The sequence below is a fragment of the Phocoena phocoena genome, chromosome 2, assembly GCF_963924675.1.
Source record: "Phocoena phocoena chromosome 2, mPhoPho1.1, whole genome shotgun sequence".
Lineage (NCBI taxonomy): Eukaryota > Metazoa > Chordata > Mammalia > Artiodactyla > Phocoenidae > Phocoena > Phocoena phocoena.
Window position 1 is genome coordinate 96,074,129 of NC_089220.1, and position 11,133 is coordinate 96,085,261.

At 39.1% G+C, this 11,133-nt stretch overlaps 1 protein-coding gene across 4 annotated transcripts in view; it reads right to left on the reverse strand.

Moving 5' to 3' along the window:
- Positions 1 to 6,806, reverse strand: part of MYO5A (myosin VA) — a 120,110-nt gene extending 113,304 nt beyond the window's left edge. For all 4 annotated transcript variants that reach the window (XM_065901104.1, XM_065901125.1, XM_065901118.1 and 1 more), the window contains exons 1-3: positions 6,702 to 6,806; positions 3,392 to 3,563; positions 1,235 to 1,379 (exon numbers count right to left, since the gene is read on the reverse strand). In XM_065901104.1, the coding sequence (XP_065757176.1) occupies positions 1,235 to 1,296 (62 nt within the window). In that variant the 5' untranslated portion in view covers positions 1,297 to 1,379; positions 3,392 to 3,563; positions 6,702 to 6,806. The remainder of the gene's footprint in view (positions 1 to 1,234; positions 1,380 to 3,391; positions 3,564 to 6,701) is intronic.
- Between the last annotated feature and the right edge of the window lie 4,327 nt (positions 6,807 to 11,133).

Below are 11,133 nucleotides of genomic sequence, written 5' to 3' on the forward strand. Positions count from 1 at the left end.
TTTTCACAGGGATATGGGTTAGCATTTCTGATACAACGAGTATTCCAGGATCGAGCAAACAAGTAAATAAACTATGGATTATGAGAGCCAGGGTTTTCAAGGTCAAAAAAAAAGTTAAAAGAAGGAAAAAGAAATCAAGAATAAAAATTGTGGTGTTGAACTGGATTTGGAGGTATCAGTGTGAACTTACGGTTTTTAATATATATATTAAATATACAAATAGGTATGTGCGTGTGTATGTGTGTAAAAAAGTGCAAAGTCTTTCCTACTTAGAGAAAGGTAAATTAAAACAACACTAGGGGCTTCCCTGGTGGCACAGTGGTTGAGAGTCCACCTGCCGATGCAGGGGACACGGGTTCGTGCCCCGGTCCAGGAAGATCCCACATGCCACGGAGTGGCTAGGCCCATGAGCCATGGCCGCTGAGCCTGCGCGTCTGGAGCCTGTGCTCCGCAACGGCAGAGGCCACAACAGTGAGAGGCCCGCGTACCGCAAAAGAAAAAAAAAACAACGCTAGGATACCATTTCTCACTTGTCAGACTATTTTTCTACGCATGCACAGTTTTGCATTACATTATATTATCAAGAGTATAATCTAGTCTTGAAAATAGCTTTTTTTCTCCCATTCTCCACTCTCAAAATAGTAGGGTTCCCCGATTAACATCAAAGACATTTCCCTGATGCTGTTCAGGATCCCTGACGCCCCAGCATCTGCTAACCTTAAAATTCACACTTTCCTTGAGATTTAATTCTACCAGATACAGATAGATTTCTTTCAGCACTTAGGCCTTTTAGTTCTGGTCTGCCACTCACTAGCTGAATGACATTGGGCAAGTCACTTAATAACAACAAACCTTGATCCACTCATCTGTAAAACATAACATCTGTCCTTGCATGGTCACAGAATTACAATGAGATTCCAAAGGCAGCTTTTATAAACTATATGTCCTTTTACAAATGTTAGGTTATTTTAATAATAATGCAGGCCATGGACTTCCCTGGCAGTCCAGTGGTTAAGACTCCGCACCTCCACTGCAAGGGGCATGGGTTAGATCCCTGGTCAGGGAACTAAGATCCCACATGCCGCACGGCACGGCCAAAAAAAAAAATGCAGGCCGTTTAATTAATAATTTACTAGTTGTTATTCACTGTATTTTAAAATATCTGTGACTCAGCAAAGAAGAAATTATCACATCTAATAAAAGTCATGAAATAATAAATAGAGCTTCCACCAACCTGGCCATTTGCTTGTAAGCTTCTTCAGCTACTGCAAAGATATGTGGATCCATATCACCCATGTTCTGACCGCTATATGCATTAATAATATCTTCTCCATAAATAGGCAGCTGTTCATAAGGATTTATAGCTACTAGGACTATACCTGGGGAGAAAGGTAAACAAAAGCAAAAGAAGAAGTCAATAATATCCTCATGTGCATATCAAACTTGGTAAAGTGAGAATCATAGTTAATACCAATTCAATTTCAGTTAATATTGAACTAACAAATTGTTAAGGGTCAAAATATATCATAGCCTTTGCCTCTGAACCCATTATACCTAGTCCTAACTAAAACACCATTTACGAACTAGACTAGGTGATTTAAAATAATAAAAACAGTGGCAATGTTGAAAGGACTTTAAATATTTTTGTAATATTTAAACCAAAAATTCCACTTCTAGAAATTTATCCAAATGAAATAATCATAGATTCACATAAAGGGTTTTTTTTGAAATAAAGATGTTTATCATAATGTTATTCATAACAGTGAAAAGTGGAAACAAAGTATATAATAAAGGGAGAGTGGTTATGTACAGCACAGGGAACTATATTCAATATCCTGTGATAAACCTTAATGCAAAAGGATGAAAAAAATATATATATATGTACAACTGAGTCACTTCGCTGTATAGCAAAAACTAAACACAACATTGTGAATCAACTATACTTCAATAGAATTTTTTTTAAAAAGGGAGAGTGGTTTAATACGTATTATTATATCCATGTAACAGACTATTGAGCTACCACCACAAATCATGTTTATAAAAAATATTGTGTCATAGGAAAACATGACACAAAACTATATATAGACTGATTCCAATTTTATATCTATTTATACTCTCTCACATATACACACAGGATATAAGACAACATAATACTGGTTATTTTTCAGTGGTAAATTACATGTAATTCTTTTTCATTTTTTATACTTTTTTGGTATTTCCTTACATTTTACAGCAAGTATATATTAATAAAGTCATTCATTCAACAAATATTTGACTACAGCTAGCTTTCAAGTCATTACTAAGTGCTATATTTATAACAGTAAACAAACAAAAAGACAAATCTAAATGGAGTATAACCTTTAAAAATTGTGGGGACTTCCCTGGTGGCGCAGTGGTTAAGAATCCACCTGCGAATGCAGGGGACACGGGTTCCATCCCTGGTCCGGAAAGATCCCACATGCCGTGGAGCAACTAAGCCTATGGGCCACAACTACTGAGCCTGTGCTCTAGAGCCTGTAAGTCACAACAACTGAGCCCACGGGCCACAACTACTGAAGCCCTCGTGCCTCGAGTCTGTGTTCTACAAGAAGAGAAGCCACCACAATGAGAAGCCCGCACACCACAACAAAGAGTAGCCCCTGTTCGCCACAACTGGAGAAAGCCCATGTCAGCAACAAAGACCCAACACAGCCAAAAAAAGCAAAACAAAACTAAAAGTGTATCACTGTACTGTATACCTGTAAGTTATATAACATTGTACATCAATTATATTTCAATAAAAAATTTTTTAACAAAAGGAAAAAATTTTGCCCTTATGAACCTTATATTCTAGAGGGAAATTCAGACAATAAAATAAGTAAGAAAAATATATATCATAGGTTAGACAGTAGTAAGGAAAAGGGGGGAAAATTAAACAGAGAAGGAAGATAGACAACTAGGAGAAGAAAAGATAGGGTGGACAGGAAAGGCTTCACTGAGAAGGTAGCATATGTGCAAGAAAAAAATAAATTGAAGAAAAATGAAAATTCAGAAAAATAAATATTCAGTCAATAGGTAGGGAAGAAAAAGAGCAAATATCAAGGATATAAAAGGTATAAATTCTTTTAAGAAGAAAAGATACCTGTTCCTTTCCAAAACAGGAGCGTAATGAAGAAATGCTGAGTGCTGAGTTGGGTACACCAAGCAAACAGATTTAGAAGGAAATGAATGGAAATCCCAGACCTGGGTCTCAGCAGAGAATGATTAGTGAAAGAAGGATAAGAAGTCAGTAGAGAAAAAAGAGCTGGGGACATGGGAGAAAATAAGAATTGTCCCCATGCACAATATTTCCATGGTCCTGTCCATTAGAGAAAAGAATTCACAGTTCACTCAGACAGCAACGCACACTCACCACAATATGTATAAATAAGTTTGGAATCAATAAAGCGGACTCTGAGATTGTGGAGTACAGCAGGCTCGTGAAGATAGCTGAGGGCTGTGAGGTCATTTTCACCCACAAGTATGTCAGGGTTTCTTAAGTGAGGCAGCTCCTTCGTCTTTGGATCTAGACGATATTCCAAATCCTGAAAATGCACAAGATATAGCATCTGGATAAATAATGACAATAAACCCAAAACAGGCACATACATTTTGCTTATTTCCTATTCCTGATTTGCTTCTCAGCTATCAAATGCATTCTTTTCCTGGCACCTTCCAAAACCACAGAAACTGGTGGAAATGGCAAAAAAAATAAGGAGAGTCTTTGTTTTCACTAGATGTATTAACTCATATTAACAATTTTTGATAATACACTTTGAAAAGTCAAAGCCTAGAATTTTTTTTACCTAGTTACTAGACCAGAGTTTTTAATCTTTAGTTAAATAAGCTTTTTTTTTTTCCTCTTCACCTATTATAAGTGACAGACAGCATAAGAGAGTGATAAGAGCTTGGCTCTAGAGCCAGATCAACCCAGGTTCAAATCCTAAAACTGGTTCTTACTCCTTTTGTGGTCTTGGGTATATTATTTAACCTAAATCTTTCATTTGTAAAATGGGCATAATGGAAATTGCTCATAGGGGTGTGGTAAAAATTAAGTGAGACAGTGCCTGGTATGTGCTACGTACTTGGGAACTCCTGAACCCTGAGAGGTCCAAGAATCCCCTAAAATTAGGTGTTAACACTTTGTGTGTATGAACATATGTGTAAATATATACATATATGTGTATTTTTTAAAAAACACAGTCCATAGTTTTTATTCAACTTTTAATGAGGTGCTTGGGCCCCCAAATTAAGAAGTACTACTCACTTTAAAGCCAAGGGAATATGGCTTTATGGCAAAGCCAAGCATGGAGATTGTTACTCAACTACATATTAAGGACAAACAACACACGACACATGAAAAGGGAAAAAAAATGGCAATATAATTGCAGAGAGGGACAAGCTGATTTTGTAAAAAGACTTTTGTTAATACTTTTGTTAATACTAAAGAGATATATAGAGGTCAAATGTTCAAATCAGGTTGGAATGACTGCAAAATGGGGAAGAAATTTTTACAATCTCTCTGCCTGTTTATTAGGGTATAATAATAAAACTTTTCCAAAGCAGACTGGTCCTTGCATTGGCTCCTGCCATACAAAAAAGCCACTTCTGGCTGTGTGATCTCAGGTAGACTACTTAATGTCTTGGTTTCCTTATTTGGAAAATGGTTATAATACCACCTGTGAACCCACAGGATTGCTGTGAGAATTAACATAAGAAAATATAGGGACTCCCCTGGTGGTCCAGTGGTTAAGACTCCGCCCTTCCACTGCAGGGGGCACGGGTTCAATCCCTGGTTGGGGAACTTAAGATCCCACATGCACGGCCAAAAAAGAAGAAGAAAATATAGCCTAAGGTACCTAACATCACGCCTCACAGAGTGGATGACCAATGAATGTTGAATAAATTAATTCCTTAGTTAGCAGTCAAGGCCCTCGATTCTTCCCTGCCTTCTTTCTGAATAATCTCCTTGTCTCTGTTTTGCTCTCCTAAAATTCATCCTCCATACTGCCAACAGTGAGTCCTTTCTAAAACACAAACCTGGCACCCTTCTGTTTAAAAACACTAAAATCACTCCCCATAGCACACCAGTTGAAGTCCAAGAGTTTCAGCATGAACACCAGGCCCTCTGTGATCTGGTTCCCACCTCCATCCTCTTGCCAGTCCTGTACCCTCACTTCACATCCCAACAACATGGAACTTGTGCAGTTCCCCAAACACACATCACTGTACAAGCCTCCCTGCCTTTGTCCATGCTTTTCTAGATCCCTGAAATGCACTCCTCCTTGTCTACTCATTCTTTAGACAATGCCTCTCTGACCCTTAACCTTCACCAGTCCCTCTGGCCACTACCCACTCTGTTCTATTTTTGTTTCTTGTTTATATTTATTATATCATGTGTCACACTATTCATAAGTATATGTACTTTTCCTACCTGACATTAATGTCAGAGAGCATATCTTTTGCCACCTCTTAACATGGTATATAGCAGGTACCTTAACACACAAGCCTTGAATTAGTACACACACCTTTCTAAATCTCTGCTCCAGTCAACTTGTCATATTCACTATCTCCAAAATATATTCCAGTCCTCACAAAGTCTACTCCCTTCTCTTTGTTAATCCAAATTCTATCTAGTCAAAATTCTTCCTTCTCTTTGAAGCCTTCCTTGAAGGAGTCCACAGTGATACTTCCCTCTATTGGGATCCTAAAGTCCTCACTGTCTTTACAGTACAGCAGAGTGGTAATGAGCACAGACCAGAAAGGCAATCTCCTGGCTTTAACTCCCAGCTTCATCCCTTAATGCGTGTATAACCCGGAACAAGTCCCAAACTCTCTGAGCCTCAGGTTCTTCATCCATAAAGTGGTAAAGATAATAGCCCAACCTCACAGGACTGTTATGAGGATTAAGTGAGTTACAGCATATAAAGCACTTAGAACTATGCCTGTACATAGTAAGTGCTCAATATATATTAACAGTCAGGACAGCATTATTCACTTGGCAGTTAATCATAAGCTTATCTTTTGACATCTTAATATTGCTGTGTTGAACTACTTTTTATATCCTATATTTTCCTGGCTAGATTATAACTTGTTTAGAGGAAATTAACATCATAAAGGTTTTTAAGAAAAAAGTGTGACATGCCCTGTTAAATGCAGTGGAGAGATTAAAAAGGGTAGAACTAAGACTCCACTCATGCAGTGAATGCTGATGGGAAAGAGATACAACTGGTTTTAAGTTTTTCTGGCCACTAGCAAAGTATTTTATATAACAGCTTCTAAGCAAATATTTTTCAAATATCTAGTTCCAGCAAATATCATATCTCAAACTGGCTCCTTAAATGTTGCTTTCTTAGTTAATGTGAATAATTTTAATAGTATCCTAAACAAAATACAGATAAACAGGAATATCTTTGGGAGGATTAGATGTGAATCTAAACCAGGTCATAATAAATTCATAAATCAAAATAATGGATGTTTAAAAGTACCTGTTATTTTCACTAAGCCATTGGGATAGAAAATTGAGTTTGCCATTTTGCTATTTTTGATAATTAAGTAAGTGAAAATATTATATTAATTCAAAATTTAACTTCCAAGTGAAGTTAAATATGTCACAGCAAATTTACACTTTTGAATTTCCTTCACTTTATGCCAATAACAACAAATAAAAGCAAAATTCTTACCCTTCCATCCTCAAGGTGAAGCAGGAGGATTTTATCTCCTGGCTTATAATCTTTGAGCAACTCTGCTGACTTCCAAACTTCCTCGGGATCAGGTATCCAAACCCTGGCAAACTAGAAGACAAAAAGAAAAAAAATTTTTAAACCAGCAAATCAAGCATTCTTGACCTGCGCTAAACATGAGGAGATTTTCAACTAAATCTGGAAAGAAGCACCTTTGTGTTTTGTCAACAGCAAGCTCCAGCTCAGATTTCCACAAGTATTTTGGAAACAGTAATGAGTAGGTGGTTTGCCAAAGGTTAGATTTCCAAGAGCTAGGTGTTAACAACACTTACAGATAGCAGACAGAGGCTAAGGCCCTTACACTCACCAGAGACAAGATATTTAAATAGCAAACATCACTCTGACAACCAACTTCCCCTTTATCCTGTCTCTATCTCTGGGGAAGGTATCCAAAGAGAAACAGGTCAGAAGTCAGTCTATTATTACCACTGTCTTTTTATGATTCTTTTCCATCTTAACCAATGAGATCGGTAGCTCTGCAGAAACAACTATACCAGAACTGGGTCAGTCTGGAAGGTATATATAACTTAGATGTTGAGACAGAGAGCAAGCTCAACTTGACAATGCCCCTTCCTATTGCCTCTATCACCTCCAACCCTACTTTCCACTCTCCCCTTAGACCCCCAGTGAAAATACACATGGCAGCCCTGAGGAAGAGGGCTAAGCTTGTTCAGCCACATCCAGTGTGAAGACTGGGAAGGAAGACAAGAAGGCAAGGTCCCAAGATCCCATGAGAAACCTAGAAATGGGATGTGGCAGCAAGAGTCAGGGAGGAATTAGAAATAGGGCTGGACACACCTACCCACTGAGTCTGCTCAGGTACTTCGTGAAACAGAAGCAGTTAGCGACAGATAACCCAAGCCAAAGTGAACCAGCCCCGACAGAGCTCCCAGCAAGACAAGGGAGGGTCCAGTGTCACATAACAGCTCTGTCACCAGCTGTCTCCACTAGCTAATAGAGGGTGTGACTTTCCTGCAATGCTCCCCATTCCCTATTTTACTCATGCTGCTCTAGTTTTACCCCTCATTACCTTGTGAGTCCCTCAAATATCTCACTTATGATTCCTCAGACCTTATTTTAGTTATTTATGGATCTGTCCACCTCCTACACTAGGCTGCATGCTCCTTAAGCCATCTTTGAGCCCCCTAGAGGTTGGCTCAGCTCCTTGCCCACAGTTCGTGGGGCATTTGTCTTGATTTTATGTAAGACAGAGGTAGGACAAGGGAAGGAAACAAAGTCAGGAGAATGGGGATGAGAGGTAGCAAAGGCAAACATCACAGACCCACCTCAGGATTTTTCCTGAAGCCACAAAGCACAGCTGAGATGGGGTAGGAGTCAGAGACTCAGGGAAGAGATTCATGGAGTAGTAGGCAAAGAAAGGGTAAACACTGATGTAGGAACTGTAGGAGAAGGATAAACAAGGATTTGGGATCTGAGGTACTGTGACTAAAGCCACAAAAACTGTAGGAGATGAAGAAGAGAGAAAAAGCCTTAAACTAGATACACTAAAATATAAACACACATCAAAGATTTATGACAATCCAAAGGTAGCCCTAATTAGAAAGGAGAGTAAGGGCAAAAATGGAGATGGGCTAAATCTTATGGAAACAGTCAAAATCTGAGAAAAGAATGCTAGCACAGATTTAAGTTGCATAGTAGCTTTCAAGGAAAATAAAAACCATCTGTTCTTCTACAATACAATTTATGATGAGGTAATTCTGACCGAGTCTAATGGGAAAGCACTGGTAAGGTGGGTTCAGGGGACATGCCTGCACTGGTATGTGCAGAGAGGAGCACCAAACAGCACTGGTTCAACCTAGCATGGTTTCTCTGGGGTTACACCCATCCTGTGTGCGTAAGGAGGTAGCAGGCATTTTTCTTACTGTATCCTACCACAAGGACAACACTCAAGAGGTCCTTGATTAATGCAGATGACTCACTGGAAGTTTTGCTAACTTGCATTTTGTCAGTCAAGGAACCCTAAAGTGTGGGCACCAAGAGTAATTGTTTCTGATGCCTCAGACACTTTGGGAACAAGACTGACAGCACTAACAGTAAATGACCAGTCCCTGAACCCCCAAAACTCTGACCCATGTGATTCTCTCTCCTTCCCCAAACTCCCACACACATAATTTGCTTTTCATACAGCACATGTGCACATCTTTCCTAGCTCCCCTATTAAATAATAAGCAGCTTGGCAACATGGAATCTGCTTGGTTCATTTTTGATACCCCATTGTGAATGTTCACAAAAAATGAATGCTTTATGTGACAATTCAAACAAGCCTATAATAAAAACTAAGTGTCCCTCTAGGCTATGAACTGAAGCAGAAGAAAAATCCCAAATCATCAACACCCCTTCCTCTGAACGCTGACATTAACATTGACACTCCATATGGTTACTAAGTAATTCACATAACCCTTAAGGCATGTTTTTGAGGTAGAAAATTCTATGGAATTTTCTATTCCTACTATGCTAAAGCACATAATGGGCTTCCAGAAATTACACACACACACACAAATATCTGTTGAATGAAAGAGTGATATAATGAACTACCATATACCCACCACTTAGGTTCAAAAATAGAACATTACTCCTCAGTGGGATATATTCTTAAACATTTCATTTTCTCTCCATTTTCAATCACTACTGCCATTGCCCGGTCATGCCAAACTATGTTTTTGTAGTATCCTGAATAAGTCCTGCTGCCTTACATTTGCTTTGCCTATTTCCTCCATCTGAAACACAACCCCTCCCCCTTTCAGATAGCAGACTTCTATGTATTCTTCACGTCTGTGTTAAAGTACCTCCTTCTCTAAGAAGACTTTCCTGACTTATCATCATCATTTGGCACTCTGTTCTCAATGTCCTCATTACCTCATACAATCTTCCTCTAGAATCCTTATCCCACTAAATGATGACTTTGCTTGCCTGTCTCACTCAGTAGACTGTAGGTTCCTTGAGAGGAGGGGTGCATCTTATTCATCTCTGTCTCTTCAGCACTTAACAAAGGGCTTGCCTAATAATTTCTTAATAAACTTTTGTTATATGAATGTTCCTGGCCTTAGACATTATACTCTAAGAGGGTAGATTAAAAGAAGTATTGGCCAGAGGCTCCCAGAATCTTCTAAAAGGGTCTATAATTTCCAGAAGTAGAGAAAGATGAAAGTGACATTGGAGAGTTGAGTTATACAGGAAATCTTGGTGTGACAGAAGGAAAAAGAGCCAGACATGAAAGGAGTACAGAAGTAATGAAACACCCTTTCCTCCCCACCACCACAAACCTCCATCCCTTCATAATTCATGTATTTAGAGTGGAAGCTATACCTCACTTCCAGAACAGAGAGCCCCACTTCCAATCCCACCACAAATTCTTTACTTAGAAGGCAAAGAGGTGTTGTGACCACCACTTCTACCAGCCATCTCCTGGAGCAGCAAAGGGGAGAACAGATGGGAAGAAAGGTAGGCCAAGGGGTTAGAGCAGGGAAAGAGGGTCACACTAAAATGGCGGAAGGAGAAAAGATCGGCTGGAGTGAACACAAGGTGCATTCTGAGTAGGGCTGGAAGTAAAGAGCAAAAGTGTCCTGTGCCCCTACTGCAGCTTTTTAACAGATACAAGCATACCTCATTTTATTGTGCTTTGCAGATATGGCTTTTTTACAAATTGAAGGTTTGCGGCAACCCTGTTTCAGGCAAGTCTACTGGTGCCATTTTCCAACAGGATTTGCTGACTTCATCTCTGTGTCACATTTTGATAATTCTCACAATATTTGAAACTTTTTCATTATTGTTATATTTGTTATGGTGATCCGTGATCTTTGATGTTACTATTGTAATTGTTTTGCGGTGCCGTGAACCGCACCCACATAAGATGACGAACCTAAATGATAATGTTGTGTGTGTTCTGACTGCTCCACCAACTACTGGCTCTTTGCCTGTCTCTTCCTCTCCTTGGGCCTCCCTATTCTCTGAGACACAACAATATTGGTATTAGGCCAATTAATAATCTTATAATGGCCTCTAAGCATTCAAGTGAAAGGAAGAGTTGCAGGCCTCTCACTTTAAGTCAAAAGCTAGAAATGATTAAGCTTAGTGAGGATGGTGCATCAAAAGCTCAGATAGGCTGAAAGCACTTACACCAAATAGTTGGCCAAGTTGTGAATGCAAAGAAAAAGTCCTTGAAGGAAATTAAAAGTGCTACTCCAATGAACACGCAAATGATAAGAAAGAGGAACAGTCTTATTGCTGATATGGAGAAAGTTTTAGCACCTGGAAGGCAGATCAAACCAGAACATTCCCCTAAGCCAAAGCCAAATCCAGAGCAAGGCTCTAACTCTGTTCAATTACATGAAGCCTGAGAGAGGTGAGGAAG